Below are 19,320 nucleotides of genomic sequence, written 5' to 3' on the forward strand. Positions count from 1 at the left end.
TCTTCTTGTCAATTAGACTGTCAATAGCACAATCAAAATAATTCTAATACATTGTCGCAGTAGAAACCAAAATAAAATTGATCAAAAATGCACTAGGGGGTCGTCTGAACTTTGAACCACTACCATACCAAAACTGATAAGAAAAGGAGAGAGCCTAATTTCCATTTTAGATGGTTGATCGGAAAAAGGAAGGAGGCCCACACTTAAGCTAGTGAGGAATCCCTCGTTAGAGGCTTTTAGTGTCCATTATATATGTCGATCTTTTTAAGTACGGGGGGCCATTTTAAAACCAAACCACCTACACTTAAGGGACACAACCCAATGGTTGGGCCTAACCTCACTTGGACGTCAATCAGAGGACACAAAAAAAAGGAAAAAAGAAAATGCACATCACGGGCCACTGTTCCTTTAGGACTCTTTGGAAAATGATTCCATGAGGTGGGCTTCTCGATAAGTTTTATGCATATTTTACTTTTACAGCTCTAATCTTTTTTCATGAACACACAATTAAAAAGAATAAGATGAATTAAAAATCAAAAGAGAGAAAAACAAGATCAGAAATTAGTATTTGTATGAGTTTTCTCCTTGTTGAATACATCCATTTGGCTTTGGAAAAATCATTTATCTACTTATTATTTTATTTTCAGTAAATTTTATTTAGGGACTCATTTGTCTGCGTCTATCTTAAACTCCCAAAATCTTAGTGCCGGCTCTGATCTTCACCCGACCACTCTCTCTCTTCTTCTTTTTTTAAATTCGGAACGTTCTAAATATATTTTTAGACAGTTGACGTAGCCGATGAGGTACCACACGCTGCCGGCACCCAAAAATTTCTCGACTTTAAGGAGCTAACACGTGGCTTAATATTCCTCCTATTAACGACTTGAAAATTACTGTATTAGGTACTGCAAAGTCATGCTTTCTCCTATTCATATGATTGTGCCGATCCCTCCTCTAAATTATTAATGAATTTTCGGGCTGACACCAAAGCCAAAAGTAATTCAATGTTTGTAATATCAATGTTTGTGAAATATATAACGTGGCATAGTATGCGTGGTGTCTTCGGCAAATAAAAAACGCATTATTCACAATACAGGTTATTTTTTATCTCTTACTCACGTTACAAAAATGCGGCGTCATCTTATATCGTGTAAATTTAATGTTTTGTGATTAAAAAAGAGGACTACGTGGATTAGGGATATGTGTTATTTTGAGAATATTGATGAATAATTACCCACCCGAGTGTCGGGTCTGAAATTCATTAAAAATGATAGGGAACATGCTAATAACAACTCATTGTGCCGTCAATAAGACTCAATGAGTACAACTATATCTTTTTTATACGTTGAAGTGTCTTGAAAAAAAATAAAAAATGTGCAACGAAAATCTTAAGTGTCTTATATTCTTCTTGTCAATTAGACTGTCAATAGCACAACCGAAATAATAATACTAGGATTGTTTTAACATTTGCCCAAAGGGGTTGGATAATAAGTTAAAATGTGCATTGATATCCGAGAAAAATATATTAATATTTGTGATATATGAATTGATATTCTAATTTATTTAAAATTATGTGTATATTATTATTTGCTTAATGAGGCCCCGTTCCAAAAAGAAGAATAAGTACTTATTTTTTAAAAAGGTAATTTCAAACTCAAAAATAATGAGTTTATTAAAATATAAAAATATACAATATGGATCTTACTTAAGAGATCTCAATGAGATTTTTAATACGGTACAAAAAAAATTAAAAATTTATTTTTTGTTTACATTATTTTTAAGTTTAAAAATATAAAATAAATATTTATTTTTTGAAAAAGTATTCTGAAACGGGGTCTAGTGAACTTGCCGGAGGTCAGCAAGATCGAATAAAAATTGGTCAAAAGCACTAGGGGGTCGTCTGAACTTTGAACCCCTACCATAGCACTGAATTTTGTTTTCCAAGTTTTAGCATCTTCCCCACGCCTCTCTCTCTCTCTCTCTTTTTTCCCCTGCAAGCCCAACGTCTTTTGATCCACTTCATTCGAAGAAGGATCACTACAACCTTCAATCAGGTCAAACCTTTCAATCCAATCCTTTCTCTTATTCCATTCGTTAAGTGATCTGTTTCTACAAGTTTCCCATCACTTTCACCGTGTTTTATATATACGTATATTGTGATTTCTAATCGCATTCCGAAAATGGTTTTCTTTCTTGTTTTCATATTTTGATTGAGGTTTTCGAGCTCTTTTGATCTTTTTTGTTTTGTGATATTGAAAGCAGTGTTGAGAGATCAGACCGGCGATGCTGGGCATTGTGAGGCGAAGAGTCTCTTCTGGAGGCTCGTCTTCTTTGGTACGAACCCTAATAAATTGTTTAGTTATTTTTTTTCGGTAGCTCATTTGTGCTTCTTAATGTATGGATGTCTACACAAGCGCGGTACCCGTACTATGTACTATTTTACGGAGTGCCAAAAAAATCTGCTGTGTTGAATTATATTTATCCCTCTTCGCTGTATGATTTAACATTAGATGTGAGAATTGTATGGAGAGAGAGAGAGTTTGAATGGGAGGGGAGGTTTTGAAAGATTTTGTTTGTTAAGTACTTAAGTAGAAAATCGAAAACCACTTGAGGGGGAGAATATATTAGTGGTCGAGGTGGATTTTTGAGAGATTTTCTTCTTTTTCTTTTGGAAGAACAGGAGAGCGTGAGAAAAATCTATTATGTTGAATCATTTTTGTCCCTCTTTTCTGCACGATTTTACAGTAAATGGAAAAATTGTATTAAAAGAGAAAGTTTGAATGCAAGGGGAATTGTGGGAGAATATTAGTGGCTGAGGTGGATTCTTAAGAGAGTTTTAAAAAAAATTCAGAAAAAGAGAACATGACGTGCGTTAATACTCATGCTCAATATGTAGTATAGACAGACAAATGGATAGATATAGATATGTATTTATGTAGTATGTAAGAATGCTGTGTATTTGTTTTGTTGATTGATTGTTTAACCTAATGAAACTCCTTTTGCGGTCCAAACAGATATTAGGGCAATCGTTCCGTGGTGTATGGCCTGCAGTATCGACACCTAGGATTTTCGCAACTTCAGGAGACGAGGTAGTGATAGTTTTGGTTTGTTCATCAATTTGTCTTAAGCAGATTACTGATGGTGTGTTTGTTATCGTGAATGACACTAGTAGTATTATAGGAGTAATGGATTTCACTTATGCATGTTGTTTTCGTTGAGTCCTTTTTTCGGGCTATGTTGTTTTGCATCGTAGGGAAAACATGTTTGTGTCCATGTTACATGGACTCGATATGATTATCTAGTGTGGGGGTGTGTCCAATGATCCAATCGTTGAAGCTTCTTTAACCATAAATCTTAGGTCGTGGATATGTATCCGAAAGTTCTCTCTCTAAACCATACCTTCTTCAACAAATACAGTTTCAACCAAGGTTGTGAATACCGTTTCATGCATGTCGGTGTGTACCAGCATACCAAGAAATACCGGTTGGTACGGGTGAGTGCCGGATGGTGCTGGTCATAATAATTTTTTTTTTGTTTTTCATTTTTGTTTTTGTAGGAGGTAATTTCAATTAAGTCTTTTGTACCAAAATAATTATAATTTTCTTTACTTATTGATATATGAGCTTTATAATAAGTACTATTATTTTTTCTAATGTATATTTTTGTGTTGAATATTTGAGCTTTATGCATACATATTCTTATATAACGTTAGGGAAATGATAATGCCAAAACTATTTTTGTTGGTGCCAAAACTCCAGTGCATAAAAGTCTTGTACATTGCAAATGGTACAAGCCTTTTGTGCACTAGAGTTTTGGCACCAACAAAAACAGTTTTGGCATTATCATTTCCCTAACGTTTTCAGTATATATAAAATTTTTAACACAGATACCAAATCAAGATGCTTGCTGTATATACTATATAGAACCTTGGTTTCAACCATTTCAAGTATTGCAAAAGTTTGTATCTATAATTTTTTAGTTTCACTACCTATGAGACATTCAAGATGCTTGCTGGCAGTTGGTTGTTCGATTCCTGTTAGCAGAGAGCAAGATAGTTTTTTAATTCTGCTTTGTATTCTATAGATCTGGTGTGAGCAAAATTTGTTTTCCAAGATGGTATATAGGAGTTTCTTATGATTTCACCGTTAAGCATGTAAACAGGTATTACACAATTCAAGAGGATTCGGAAATGTTCGAAATTTGTGCCACCTCATTTTTCCAGGTAACTTTTGGCTAGTTTTATTGTTCTAATTAGGCCTCCAAGGCTGATAAATCTGAGTTTCTACTCTATCTTGCGCTTAATTTCTCCAAATGTTTTTTGATGTGATAGGATGCTCGCCAAGTTTAAGGCCAATAAGGTTAGTGATATGTTCTGTCATTTAGTTAAACTAAATGAAGTTACTGGTTTGCAGTTTATTGAAAATCCTAATTAGGTTGGTTACTAGGGTAGCCTCAGGATTTTTGGTCGAAGCCCAAGCTTGCCTTCAGTAGATTAATGCTAAATTAACTTGCTTGGACAGTGTGATTTCTGTGTATGGTGCCGTATGGATATTAAACAAAAGCTAACTAAACTCAAGCTGGATTGAATCAGTGGACATTTTGATTGAAATATTCTAATAAAGTGTACTAAAGAAGTCCTTTGTGTATGGAGCTGTCGTTCTTTCGAATTTTGATTCTCTGCATTGCTTAATACTTAATACTGTTGTGCAGTGGATTTACGGCCAGCATTCAGCCGGAGGCTACCTTGCTACAATACAGGCTGTTTTCTTCCGACAATGGTGCTTTATTCATATACCTCTCGTTGTGACTTTTTTTATGCAGATGTTTGTTTGCTCTCTCTCTCTCTCTCTCTCTCTCTCTCTCTCTCTCTCTCTCTCTCTGCCGACGAGGGTGGCTTGGGATTCAGCCTTAATGTTTTGAATTTGTTCCTCTTGTTTACATCTACGAAGCAGGTGATCTGGTTGATGCTGTTGTCCCATTTATGGGTGAATCAATAAGCGATGGAACTCTGGCAAAATTTTTGAAGAGTATGATTCTTAACATGTATTTCCCAAATTCCACCTTTCAAATACTTAGTTTTGAGTTCTTGATGGTGTTTTGTCTGGTATTCGAGAGCAGATCCTGGTGACAGAGTAGAAGTTGATGAGCCAATTGCTCAAGTTGAAACAGATAAGGCATGTACTTGCTGTAAAACACCAATTAATGTTGTAATTCAGGCGTCTAAAGTTCCCAACCGAACTGATTGCTGTAATGTTTTCATTGTTTGTCTTCTACCAGGTGACTATTGATGTTGCAAGTCCTGAAGCGGGTGTTATCCAAGAGGTATTATATCAGGAATGGATTAGTTTCTGTACATGTTCACTACATTTCTTGTTTGCTTTGGAATCGTTTGGATTAACCTGTACTTAAATCTTTATAGTATGTAGCCAAAGAAGGGGATACTGTGGAACCCGGTACTAAGATTGCTGTCATTTCAAAGTCTGCCGAAGGTGTAACCCATGTTGCTCCATCGGAGAAGACGTCAGAAAAAGCTGATTCAAAGCCACCTCCCCCTGCTGAAAAGAGTAAAGAGGATAAACAGAAGCCTAAAGTTGAAAGCACTCCTGTTATAGAGAAGCCTAGGACAACTTCTGGCCCTCCTCCTCCGAAACGCTCTGCTACCGAACCCCAGCTTCCTCCTAAAGAAAGGGAAAGACGAGTAAGTCAGTTCCATATTCATTCCCCAAAGATTGTTTCCCTGGATTTTTTTTTCAAGATTTTTTCTTTTGTCGTTTAATTGTTTCCAAGAATCCTCATCATGGTGTGTGAGTATACCAATTAGACCTCCTCATGATTACAGGTTCCCATGACAAGGCTCAGAAAACGGGTAGCAACACGTTTGAAAGATTCTCAAAACACATTTGCGTTGTTGACAACGTTTAATGAAGTGGATATGTAAGTATGAATCCATAATTTTAATACTTTTAAGTTTATAACTCTGCAGCTTATGCCAATTTCCTCAAAGTTGTGGACTACACGAGGGAATAAGACTCAGATCAAATTGATTGTTTGATGCTGTTTAATATAGAGTTGACTGCTATTTCAGTTTCCATTTTACATTTAAAGACTCATGAAAAAACAGATATTAACAGATCTGGTCGAAGTCTAGCCAATTTAGGCTTTTTCTTGGTTTAGGAAGTCCAGTGCTTAGGTTATTTAGTATTTGCCCTTCTTTTGTTTTTTTCCTTGGCACTAATATTCTGCATGGGTAAGTTATGAAAGAATGTTGAGCACCAAATGTAGGGTTTTTTAGACATTTTTTTTGCACATGGTAAAGAATATTTAAACTGCTTATCAATCGTGTTTGTTAGAATTTAAAGGCCAACCTGGGAATCGGTAGATAGGGCTAGACCCTCGACTGATTGAGAGTGCTCGTTTAAAAGATCAGGATCGGATATAAGAAGTTTGCAGAATTGACAAGTCCATATAAAGCTCAGCATTTAACTTACAAAAGATATCTTATGCATAACCTCTACCTTTATGGTATGAACCAAATTGCCTATGTTTCTTAACATGGTTGACATGCCAACTCTTTTGACCTAATTTATTACCGGCACAACTTGATTGTTTCTGCTGTTGATTTTCTGTTTCTGGCAGGACTAATTTGATGAAACTCCGCTCTGACTACAAAGATGCATTTGCTGAAAAACATGGCGTAAAGTTGGGACTTATGTCTGGGTTTGTGAAGGTATGTAGCAAGTCTATGGCTGTATGTTGGTAGGATTGAATTCGGTCTAAGATATGCTTTGACATGTATGCTTGTGCATCTGGCACTGCGCATGAGCATTCATGTGCTTTTCCCTTGTTTTGTTCAAAATTCAGGCTGCTGTTAGTGGGCTTCAAAATCAACCTATTATCAATGCTGTAATTGATGGGGATGATATCATATACAGAGACTATATAGATATCAGCATAGCTGTTGGCACTTCCAAGGTTTGTCAAATCCTTCCATTTAGTATCTTCCTGTTTGAACCTCCAAATAACTGAACTGAACAACTCTCTATTGGAACTAAAAGAAATGGAAAAAAATGCCGGGCTTCCTATAGCCCTTTTCTTGTAGTGTTTCTATTTAAAGCTGTATGATCTGGTATCTTGCTGCCATTTCTAGATTCAATTTCTGTGGTTCACAAATCGGCTTGTAAGTGTATACAAAGAGGAGAAGTAGAGAGAGAAAGAAATAGGGTTTGGGGGACTTAATCGGCCCCTTCACCCCCTCATGTATCTAGATTGAAAATTGCTGTGGTAGAATTCATAAGTACCCTTCTCACGGAAAGTAACCAGAATGATAAAAATAAACTCAACCTTTTGAAAATGGCAGACTGATTTGTTATCTAACCCTCCTTTTATTCAGGGCCTTGTTGTTCCAGTTATCCGCAATGCTGAGAATATGAATTTTGCGGAGATAGAGAAAGAGATCAACACTCTTGCTAAGAAGGCTAGTAATGGAACTATATCAATTGATGAAATGGCTGGAGGGTCTTTCACAATCTCGAATGGTGGTGTTTATGGAAGCCTCTTAAGCACCCCCATCATCAACCCCCCTCAGGTATGATTTTAACTGAGATATTAACTAAGTAGATAAAAGGTACTCTTCAGATCTTATGGAGTCTACATGTCATTTCTCCCCTTTGACATTTTTTTGGGTGGTTCGATTGCTCTATTATGCCTTTTATTTTAGACTATTAGCTTGGCGATCAGCATCTTACACAACTGACAAATTTTTGACAGTCTGCAATCCTGGGTATGCATTCGATAGTGTCCCGTCCAATGGTTGTTGGAGGCGACATAGTTCCGAGGCCAATGATGTACATTGCCCTGACATATGATCATCGGCTGATTGACGGGAGAGAGGCAGTGTTTTTCCTCCGCCGCATCAAGGATGTGGTGGAGGATCCTCGGAGGTTGCTTCTTGATATATAAAGAAACATCTACTGCTGGCATTCGGTTAAGTGGTTTGCTGGTGTATTTGGAGCCAAACAGACTGATCGTTCTATTGAAGTTGAATAAATGCCTAGGAGAAGTTTTTTGTTGGTTCTCCTCTTTAGCGAGCTCTTCAACTGCGGCTAGCCATGTTCACATTTGAAATGAGTAACTTTGTTGCAATACAGTTTCAGGTTTATATTGCTAAAAAATCTTCTACTTACTGCTCCTTACTTTTAAGCGCTGGGGTGCAGATTGATGAGAATTCAGAGATAATATTCAAGAACATGTATGCAACCAATGTCAATTGTTTTGTGGATGTTACTTTAATTACGCCATTAAATTTACAATGAATTATCTTCCGTGCAGTTTGTATCTTACATGGAGTTCTGGGCCTCATGGGTAGAAATATGTGACTTTCAGTCTTGGTAGTTGCTTGTAAATGATGGGGGCATGTTTTTCGTTTTAGATTGGTTATGGCTGCGAGTATGTGCGAAAGATTATGATTATACCAAGACAACCATGTGTCCGGTGGCGATATGTCACGGACAGAATGAAACCATGAACCAGAGGTAGATTTGTGAATCTCTGTTGCCTTGGTATCAGCTGTTGCGCAGTCATGCAAGGGTTTTATTTGGCAATAAGTCTACAGACCTAGAAACGGACCCATGCCGAAAACCATGATGTTGACGTAGCTTGGGCCTCACGTCAATGCAGCAAAAAAAATTAAAAACCGTTCTGCAGTTCTCCCCTCACATCTGGTTTGAACGACTTCAAGCAGAGAGAGAGAGGAGGAGGAACCCAAGCTGCTAGACCAGACTGGCAACCACCACTACCATCGGTGACCAGCCTCTTCGCGAAAATCGCCTCCCCAAAGAATAGATCTTGTGAAAATCGCCTCCTCAAGCTGTTCCTCTCCACAACAAATTTACTCAAACAAGACACGATAAACCATACGCAAATCAAAAATCTCAGCTTTTCCCTCATGGTTTCGGAAGAAAAAAAACCCCAGTATACAAAACCCAAATTCTAATATGCGATCCAAATCTCAAACCTGATGAAAATAGAACAATGAAATTATGTCAAACCCAGATCATAGTTGTAAATGATCAAAGCTTAAATTCAATTATTCCTTAGTAATTTTACTGGATTTTCGGCTAAATATAAACAGAGCCAATAAACTGGAGTTGGGTGTTCGGAAAATATGGAGGCAATACTGCACCAGCATTGATGAGGGGAATATCAGCAAGAGAGAGAGAGGACTTTGGAAAGACGGAGACGAAACACCGAGTATAGCGTATGGCGTCGGTGCAGGAGAGACCTGGGAGTATGGCGTCATCCTCTTCTTGTCGGTCTTCTCTTCTTCGTTTCTTTCTTTCCTCTCTCTGGTTTGTGAGAAACCCAGCCCAATTTTTTTTTTCTTTTTAATTTTTTGCTGCAGCTGACGTGGGGCCCAAGCCACATTAGGGTCGTGGTTTTTGGCATGGGTCCATTTCCAGGTCTATAGACTTTTATTACAACGTGCTGGAGATACAGCATGCAACTAGGGTGCAATATTACATCTACCACTGCCATAGCGCGGCGCCCATCAGGCCTCAACCTAGTACGACTCATATATTATCCGACTCTGCAATTCAAACCATGAATTTGCGAATAATGCATGCGAGCTGAGGTCTAAGGCCTTGACCCCAGCCCAAGTGTTGTTAACTGTTGTTTATGTTATGTCGGGGGTTTCTCGGCCGGAGCCATGCCTTTGGAGCAAACACCACCACTGATTTCGAGGATGTAATGTGTATGCACTAGTGCTTGCTCGTGCCTACGGCACTACTCACCCCGGCTCGTACCTACGACACTACTCATCTTGATTGAAATTGAAATTACCTCTTGAATTTTGATAGTGGCTCAAAATATTATTTCAATTTTTAGGTAGCTACAAAATTTTTAGATAGTTACAAATTGCTGGAAATTAACCTATTGTTCTTGGATGGCGAAGATTTTTTTTATTGCTATTAAAAAAGAATTTCCCCGCGACAATCATCTGCAACTCAGCACATATTTGATAAGATAAAAAAGTAGCAGTACAAAGCAAAAAAGGAAAACAATTTTCAGATCACAATCCTATACAGAATGTGCATAAACTTAACTAAGAGATAGAAGAACACAAACCAATTTGAAGTATTGATCCAAAATGAGCCCTGTCTGCGCGAAACGTGAAAATGTTGTAATAGAGATGTTTTTGTATGTATCACATCCCAATGGCCCTTATTACAGAAAAAAATACTACTGAATATGGTCACCGCTGAGCCTTTGCCCCTGTATGCCGCCTCCTTGTAGCTCGGTCCGAGTTCTTCTACAAAGCAACAATTTCATCCATGTAGCCCGGTCCGAGTTCGACATTCATCACTTATTCGACTTCAAAAGAAAAACGACCCCAATCTATAATTATTCAACTAAATGTAGCACAATCAAAAGTACACAAAACCCAGTCACATGCATTTTCACAAACACATTGTAGGCATTCTGCTGCCACATCGAATCAGAATTGAGCGGCAAGATGGAGAGCTACGCAGTCCGTAAGTGAAACTTTACTTTCCACCATATTCTCATTCTCCGCCCGTCGCATACCCGACGGCCATGGACGCCCTCTCTGCAACTCCGCTGGAATCTGCCAATTCCATCAATTAGGGAAATCCGAGCCGACTTAAGAACTTTAATACCTTCTCAAAAGCACTTTAATGCCACATCGAAAGAACATACTTTCTCAAAAGCAAAGAGGGAAGAGGGCCAAGAGGGGTTTTTCGTGGTGGTGTTTCGATGGTCGTGCGCTACAGGCTCACTGTGTCCGGGTGCGTTCCATTGCTAGGCGAGGCAGGGGGCCAGTGGGGTTGGCTAAGAAGGTGCGTCCGTGAGTCGGTGGAGTCCACTGGTCGTTTGAGGTTTAGAACGTTTGAGAGAGAGAGAGGGTTTGAAACGTGGAAGGAAAAGAGATGAAGGAGACATGTATGGCAGTTGTGTAATTTAGCTTAAAACTATGGACTCTTTAATGAAATGAGGAGAATGCCTCTCAACCCTTGGATCAAATGAATCCTAACCATTCCAACAACTTGTCTCAACACCCTTCTGTTTTATAATAGAGATTGGTAATACTAATATTTGCATATATCCCACCCTTTGTTTTGAACACCTAATTCTATTAGTGGTTCTCAACACCACACCCAACAGCCAACAAAAATCGGAGAACACCTATATATACACTACATTCAAGGGCGGTACTGTGTATGGGCTACAATAGGCTGTAGCCCAGGTGGTCTTCAAAAAACCAAAATAAAAAATAAAAAAATTATATGTAAAAACATAGCCCATACAATGCCTAACCCATTTAGCCCAACCTATTTTTTACAGCCTAGCCTAATTGCTGAGATAAAAACACACAACGCACTGCGTTTTGTCACTCCTTCGTCAATCGTAATCCCCGTTCTGTCATCTATTACACCTAGACAAATGCCCTGAAGGCCTGAAGCAACGATTTCAACAGCGATGCTCGAAGGGTTCGATTGGCGACTGGACTGATACTCCGAACCGGACGAACTCGAAAGCATGCGAAAACTAATTTGCGTAACAAAATGGAGGATGATTTTCTAGTGGATTCTATAATTATGTACATCGAAAGAGATCTTGTCCAAGACATCTACTCAGATTTGATAATAGATTATTTTTATTTTGTGAAATATCTTAGGGTACAACTTCGATAGCGTACGTTTTTTTTGTACTTCTCTTTTATTTATTTTTGAACATTTACGTATTTATATATAAGTTTGCCTCTTTTTGGTATATATATATGTAATTTGGGTTAGCCCAAAGTAGATTTTATTCCTGGTTCCGCCCTTGACTACATTGTTCCATTACATAGTTACACAAAATTTCATGTGGGACCCACTCCGGGTCCCAAAAAAATCCAAAAAAATATCCATAAACTTTAAGATATTGTTTTATGGGGCCATGTAAAAAAATCAGCTCCAACGAATATCGGTAAGTATTATTTCTAGATTCGTAAAGGCGAAACTACGCAGTTACGCAATTTCGCCCTTACGAATCGAAAAATAATACTTATTAATATTTGAATGTTTATCACTATATATAAAAAGTAATGAACCAAATGGGATGATCAATCATTCAATCAATCAATCTCTCTCTCGAGATGATCAATCATTCAATCTCTCTCTCTCTCTCTCTCTCTCTCTCTCTCTCTATATATATATATATATATATATCTATAATAAAACAGAAGGGTGTGGGGACAAGTTGTTAGAACGGTTTAGATTCATTTGATTCAAAGGCTGTAGTGCATCCTCCCACTTTCCGGTTAAGTGCCTATGATTTTTATCTAAATTACACAACTGTCATCCCCTTCCAATCGGAATGCGTAGTGCCGTAAACACAGTCTAGCACTAGTATATATAAAGTAATGAACCAAATGAGATGATCACACACTCTCTCTCTCTCTCCGATCACTAAAAAAGTAACGAAACCAAATGGGATGATAAAGTTTCACTTTATTATTGCTGCTCAAAGTAAAGTTTCACTTTATTAGGTACATTATTTTTTTTAATAGCCATATGATATGATGCTATCATGAGATAATTTGGAAATGTGAAAATTCGCAAGGGCAATTGCAATGATCTTACATATTTGAATGTCTTTTAATTTGTCTAAATGCTGCACTGATCTTGTATGTGGAAATCTTAAAAGAAATCGTAAATCTAAAGTTTCTTATTGACCTTCCTTATTAAAATTCTTAGAGCCGCCACTAATTCTAGTGGAAAGAACAACAAGTCAAGGGGTTATTGACCCATTTATAATCCACACGAGACTGCCATCAAATAACACGTATTTATAATAGAGATGACACAAACAATTCACGCGACAATAGTATACACGCAGTCATGCTAGTTCTGCCCCTCTGCTATTACCAGAGGATGCGTGTCTTTTTTAACTTTTGACATGATGTTAATACCATGGGGTACATGTGACCAAAAGCTAGCTGCTTGAAATTGACCGAAGCTACTCAATGCTAATTTTTGTTTTGCTTCTTTTTTTATGAAACACCGATAGACGTACATTTCCAAGAAGCTCAAGGTTGGTCGGTCCCCTAGAAATCTAGCTAGAATCATTACTTATCAATTATGGCCAGGTGAAAAATGCGATTACAAGTTAATGTCCAAATTATGATGGTTGTTAGTGGACTTAAATGAACAGACGTACATTTGCACAGTTTGCCACCATTGCCTCTGTTTTATGAACCTTTTTTTTTTTGAATCATAAGGTCAGGATTCAAGATAGTTCAGGCTTATATATGTAGTAGTATATATTTTTCACTATTTCATAACTTGTTTATGAATTTTTTGGTGTATTTGTTGGGATGTCCAGCCATTCTCATTGCATAAAATTTGCAAAGAAAAGATTTATCCTACAAAAAATGAGTAAAATATTTTTCATTAATTGGATGAAAATATCTAGTAAGTTACTGGTTTGCATTCTACTAAGTTATTTTCTGAAATGAACTTGCTGTCTTCTACAACAATTCTCACTGCTTAATTTTCATAATTGTCAGTCCTGACTCACGTTCAATTCTCTCTCTTTGTACTATTTCGTCGATTTTTGAAAATATTTTTCATGTATCAACCAAACATAAAAAAATAAAAATTTAAAGTTTATTTTATGAAAAAATACTTTACATAAAAAACATTTTACATCGAAACAAACCTGAACTTAATTGATTGTCTCTCAGTGCCAAAAACAAATTCATAAATGGTTTTTGTGTTCTACCTACTGCCGTGTCAAGCATGCGGCTGTAGACCGCATCAAGTCTGACCAATATTTTATATTTTAATGGTTCGACTTCGAGTTGGTGGAATTGTGAGTAACATGGGTCTTATTTTTTCCATCTATTATTTCTGTCTGTATACGATAAGAGACACCAACTTTCCACTACGCGCATCCTATCCTGTCCTATCCTGGGGTGAAATTCAATTCAATTCAATTCTCCCCATCCCACACGGTCTGGTCTTGAGTTCAGATGCTACTCGCTTTTTGGTCAGGCTATGGGAACCCCGTTGAAATACGTACACCGGTGTACAATAGTTCGGGAGCATAGACACGTGGTACTCCGGATCATTTTATAATTATACTTTTCTATAGGGTTTATCATTAAGTATATGAATCCCACAAACACGTGCGATTGTAAAGTGATTCGAAATATCACGTGATGGTACTCCTGAAGTCTTGAATAATTACTCACCTTTAACCCAACAAGAAAAGAAGAAAAGTCGCGGAGTTATTCGCCATGGATTTGGACGTTTTAAAATATATAGCTAAAACCATCACCAAACTGGTGCTCCAAATAGACCCAAGCCTTGGAAGAATTTTTCAGTGCCGATCGGGTACCACGTGATATCCGCTCAGCATATTCGAACCGTCGATTGCGTTTTTGGACGGCTCGGATTTAAAGAGAGAAAGTATTGGAATGAGAGGAGAGATAGAGTTTCAATTCGAGAGCGCCAAGCAGGTACCACGTGGGATATATCCGCTCCGCACTGAAAACGTTTTCCAACTTCCAAGTCAAACAACACTGTCAAAAAGTGTCGAACGACCCCATTCAAAACGCTGTAAAGACCAGTTCCACTGCATTTTACGCTCACCCCCTACCTCTTCTCATCTGTATATAAACCCTCCATTAGTCCCCAGAAAGCTCACTTCTATCCTCCAGCCCAAAAACCTCTTCAAACACAAAGCCTAGCTACTAGCCAGTAGTGATCATGGCCACCACTCAAGCTTCGATTTTCCTTTCCCGCTCCGCTTCGCCTTCTCCCACACCAACCCCAAAAGTTCAAACCCATCGTCTTTCAGCTCGCAAGTTGAACGGCCAACAGAAATTCCACACCATGACCAAGACTTCGACCGAGAGGCATAGGAATAGGAGTAGGATAAATACAAGAAAAGAAGCAGAACCCAATATAGAGGCGTCTGAAGAGCTCCATAGCATAATGAATCTCGTAGCAGATAGAGCCGAAATGCACAAAAACATCGGAATACAACGAGATAACTGGAACCATCTCCTCTTATCTTCCATCAACGGCATGACGGTAACAGCAGCCACTATGGCCGCCCTCGCAGCCGTTAGTGGAGAAGGGAATTCCCTTCTGGCACTAAAGCTGTCTTCCACTATACTGTACGCGGCTGCCACTGGGGTTTCGTTGGTGATGAACAAGATCCAACCGTCTCAACTCGCAGAAGAACAAAGAAACGCTTCGAGGTTGTTGAAGCAACTTCATGAGCAGATAAAATCTAGGATCACTCTGCGAAAACCGACTTCTAATGATGTGAAGGATGCAATGGAGAGGGTTTTGGCCATAGATAGAGCTTACCCGCTTCCTTTGCTCGGAGCTATGCTCGATAAGTTTCCCAAAGCTGTGGAGCCTGCCGTGTGGTGGCCAAAGGAGATGAGAAACCAAAAGGAGAGTTTTGGTGGTGGGAGGGGTGAGGGGAGGAGAAACGGGTGGAGCAAAGAGCTTGAAGAAGAGATGAGAGGGGTTGTTGGGGTGATGAAGAGGAAGGATAGTGCTGAGTATTTGAGGCTAAGTAAACTGGTGTTGACGGTGAACAAGGTTCTAGCCGTTACTGGACCTTGGCTCACTGGTCTAGCCGCGGTGGGGTCAGCCTTGGTCCGAACACCTTGGGTTGGGTCGTGGGCTGTGGTTTTCGGGGTCGTGTTTGGGGCTTTGGCTACAGTGGTTAACACCATAGAGCACGGTGGTCAAGTTGGGATGATATTCGAGATGTACCGAAGCTCTGCTGGGTTCTTTATGCTCATGGAAGAGAGCATAGAATCAACACTGGAAGAGAGAGCAGCAGAAGAGAGAGAGAACGGGGAGTTGTTTGAAACAGAAGTGGCTCTTAAGCTGGGACGAAGTTTATCGGAGCTCAAAAATCTTGCGAGTATCTCTTCTTCTTTTACTTCTTGTTCTTTTTCCTCAAATTCAGAGTCCACAGAAGAGTATGCAAGCAAACTCTTTTGACTGTGCAGAGTCGAACTGTATATTTTATAAGCAGAGATGAGCTCTTAAATACAACGTATATATGACAAGTGATTTTTCACTGATCCAATGCCCAACTGCAACACCCGAAATCAAGATACAGAACGTCTCATAAGTGATATTACAGAGCGACGAAAACAATTATCAGTAATAGATTAAAAACAGTTTCCTCAAACAAATCAAGATTTCTGTTAATCGGTATTTGCTTTCTCGCAGGCAATCACCAAATAACATAATAGAATCAAGGACGAAATTATCGGTAGAAAGTTTATATAACAGCTCAAATGATATGTGTTAAGGAAATAGAGTCCTACATTACTTGGGAGTGGAATGGGTGATCACTTAATAACATTTGAGACCTCTCCACTCATTGCCAATTGCCAATTGGCTTTGAAATGGATATAAAGTTTCTACATGGTATCAGAGCAGGGCCTGTTCCACCCCACATTTTAAAAATTAACAATCCACACCCCACGATGACAGACCAGCAAAAAGGCTGCACGATGATAGGACCCAAAAGTGGCCACACGTGACAGACCTCAAATGCGGCTGCACGTGAGGGGGGATGTTAAGGAAATAGAGTCCCACATTGCTTGGGAGTGGAATGGGTGATCACTTAATAACATTTGGGACCTCTCCACTCATTGCCAATTGGCTTTGAGATGGATATAAAATTTCTACAGATATTTCTATGGACATGTCACAAATATCACCACTTATTCAGATAAAGAGCGATTCAATAATATGTTATCGAATAATTAAGTTGACTATCACAATATCCCATGAACAGATACAATATTTCGACAATGGTGCGGAGACATTATCAAAGTCAAGAAAAATAAAATTTAGGGCTAGGGTTGCAAACGAGCTGAGTCTAGCCGAGTTTTACCGTGTTCAAGCTTATTTATTAAGTTTTAAAAAAAAACCCAAGCTCGAGCTCAGTGAAAACTTAACGAGTCGAGCTCGAGCCGAGCAGGCCTTGGCTTGACTCGAGCTCAAGCTTGTTCACGAGCACAAGCTTTAACGGACCAACGAAAAACGTATAGATATATATCATCGCATAGACCTAATACAACCAAAAATATTTTGATTGTGAAGATATATATCTTCATTTTTCATTTTTCTGTTCAAATTTCAGGCTGCTGTTAGTGGGCTTCAAAATCAACCTATTATCAATGCTGTAATTGACGGAGATGATATCATATACATAGACTATATAGATATCAGCATAGCTGTTGGCACTTCCAAGGTTTGTCAAATCCTTCCATTTAGTATCTTCCTGTTCGAACTTCAGAAGTACCCTTCTCACGGAAAGTAACCAGAGCGATAAAAATACGCACTCTTAGGCTATGTTCAGTAGAAGAGTCTAGTTTTTCCCTCATCGTCTTAATTTTCCTTAGTTTCCTTTTATTTGTTCCCGTAAAAGAACCACATGCTGTATATGTATATGTTATACAGCATGCGCAACTGATGCTCGTCCAAAGTGTGTACATATATACGTTGTATTTAAGAGTCAAAAGAGTTTGCTTGCAAACTCTTCTGTGGGCTCTGAATTTGAAGAAGAAGAAGAAGAAGTACGCGCAAGATTTTTGAGCTCCGGTAAACTTCGTCCCAGCTTAAGAGCCACTTCTGTTTCAAACACCTCCCCGTTCTCTCTCTCTTCTGCTGCTCTCTCTTCCAGTGTTGATTCTATGCTCTCTTCCATGAGCATAAAGAACCCGGCAGAGCTTCGGTACATTTCGAATATCATCCCAACTTGACCACCGTGCTCTATTGTGTTAACCACTGTAGCCAAAGCCCCAAACACGACCCCCATAACAACAGCCCACGACCCGATCCAAGGTGTTCCCGCCAAGGCTGACCCCACCGCGGCTAGACCAGTGAGCCAAGGTCCAGTAATGGCTAGAACCTTGTTCACCTTCAACACCAATTTACTTAGCCTCAAATACTCAGCACCATCCTTCCTCTTCATCACCCCAACCACCTCTCTCATCTCTTCTTCAAGCTCTTCGCTCCACCCGTTTCTCCTCCCCTCACCACCACCACCAGAAATCTCCTTTTGGTTTCTCATTTCCTTTGGCCACCACACAGCTGGCTCCACAGCTTTGGGAAACTTATCGAGCATTGCTCCTCGCAAAGGAAGCGGGTAAGCTCTATCTATGGCCAAAACCCTCTCCATTGCATCCTTCACATCATTAGAAGTCGGTTTTCTTAGAGTTATCCCAGATTTTATCTGTTCATGAAGTTGCTTAAACAACCTCGAAGCGTTTCTTTGTTCTTCTGCGAGTTGAGACGGTTGGATCTTGTTCATCACCAACAAAACCCCAGTGGCAGCCGCGTACAGTATAGTGGAAGACAGCTTTAGTGCCAAAAGGGAATTTCCTTCTCCACTAATGGCTGCGAGGGCGGCCATAGTGGCTGCTGTTACCGTCATGCCGTTGATGGAAGTTAAGAGGAGATGGTTCCAGTTATCTCGTTGTATACCGATGTTTTTGTGCATTTCGGCTCTATCTGCTACGAGATTCATTATGCTATGGAGCTCTTCAGACGCCTCTATATTGGGTTCTACTTCATTTCCTCTTGAATTTATCCTACTCCTATTCCTATGCCTCCCGGTCGAAGTCTTGGTCATAGTGTAGAATTTTTGTTGGCCATTCAATTTGTTGATGAATGAATTCATCAGGTGCTGATGAGCTGAAAGACGATGGGTTTGAACTTTTGGGGTTAGTGTGGTAGAAGGCGAAGCAGAGCGGAAAAGGAGAATTGAAGCTTGAATGGTGGCCATTATCACTAATAGCTAGGCTTGTGTTTGAAGAGGTATTTGGGCTGGAGAATAGAAGTGAGCTTTCTGGGGACTAATGGAAGTTTATATAGAGATAGAGGACGTAGCTAGGGGGTGAGTGTACAATGCAGTGGAACTATTCTTACAACGTTTTGAATGGGGTTCGTTGGGTCAGGGACGAAAGCTCCACACTTTGAGACTTGAGGGACTCTTTCTGTGTTGTTTGACTCCGAAGTTGGAACTTTTAAAACTTATGTAGAGGTCTATTTGGAGCACCAATTTGGTGTAAGGTTTTAGCTTTTTGAAAACGTCCAAATTGATGTTCAGTTGTGGCTAGTTGTCCCGATTAGGGTCTTTTATCAGTTGGTGCTCTTACGAGTTAAACAACTGTTCAGAGGAGGACAATCCACTACCATAAGCCCCACCAAAGAGCGAGCAGCATCTAGGAGGGAGAGAATTTTGCCCCAGGATGCGCGTAGTGAAAAG

The 19,320-nt window shown here is 39.2% G+C and overlaps 3 protein-coding genes across 4 annotated transcripts; 2 read left to right on the forward strand and 1 right to left on the reverse strand.

The window, feature by feature from the left end:
• The first annotated feature begins 1,897 nt into the window (after positions 1-1,897).
• Positions 1,898-8,327, forward strand: LOC131330507 (dihydrolipoyllysine-residue succinyltransferase component of 2-oxoglutarate dehydrogenase complex 2, mitochondrial-like). Of its 2 annotated transcripts, XM_058364125.1 has the most exons (15): positions 1,898-2,054; positions 2,263-2,334; positions 3,015-3,089; positions 4,162-4,222; positions 4,331-4,358; positions 4,711-4,778; positions 4,953-5,027; positions 5,119-5,174; positions 5,278-5,322; positions 5,420-5,698; positions 5,840-5,934; positions 6,637-6,727; positions 6,862-6,972; positions 7,391-7,585; positions 7,768-8,327. In XM_058364125.1, exons 2-15 carry the CDS (start codon positions 2,284-2,286, stop codon positions 7,957-7,959), a joined length of 1,422 nt encoding a protein of 473 aa, XP_058220108.1. In that variant the 5' UTR covers positions 1,898-2,054; positions 2,263-2,283; the 3' UTR covers positions 7,960-8,327. The 2 variants fall into 2 exon arrangements, with proteins under 2 accessions (XP_058220108.1, XP_058220109.1); XM_058364126.1 differs by lacking the exon at positions 3,015-3,089.
• A 6,282-nt stretch (positions 8,328-14,609) lies between these two features.
• Positions 14,610-16,122, forward strand: LOC131330509 (probable F-box protein At4g22030). The gene has a single exon (XM_058364127.1). It carries the CDS (start codon positions 14,775-14,777, stop codon positions 16,032-16,034), a length of 1,260 nt encoding a protein of 419 aa, XP_058220110.1. The 5' UTR covers positions 14,610-14,774; the 3' UTR covers positions 16,035-16,122.
• Positions 16,123-17,438: 1,316 nt separating this feature from the next.
• On the reverse strand, positions 17,439-19,045 carry LOC131330510 (probable F-box protein At4g22030). Its single transcript, XM_058364128.1, has 2 exons — positions 17,631-19,045; positions 17,439-17,591 (listed from the first exon to the last, which is right to left on the reverse strand). Exons 1-2 carry the CDS (start codon positions 18,835-18,837, stop codon positions 17,566-17,568), a joined length of 1,233 nt encoding a protein of 410 aa, XP_058220111.1. The 5' UTR covers positions 18,838-19,045; the 3' UTR covers positions 17,439-17,565.
• Between the last annotated feature and the right edge of the window lie 275 nt (positions 19,046-19,320).

This window comes from Rhododendron vialii, chromosome 6a, assembly GCF_030253575.1.
Source record: "Rhododendron vialii isolate Sample 1 chromosome 6a, ASM3025357v1".
Classification (NCBI taxonomy): Eukaryota; Viridiplantae; Streptophyta; class Magnoliopsida; order Ericales; family Ericaceae; genus Rhododendron; species Rhododendron vialii.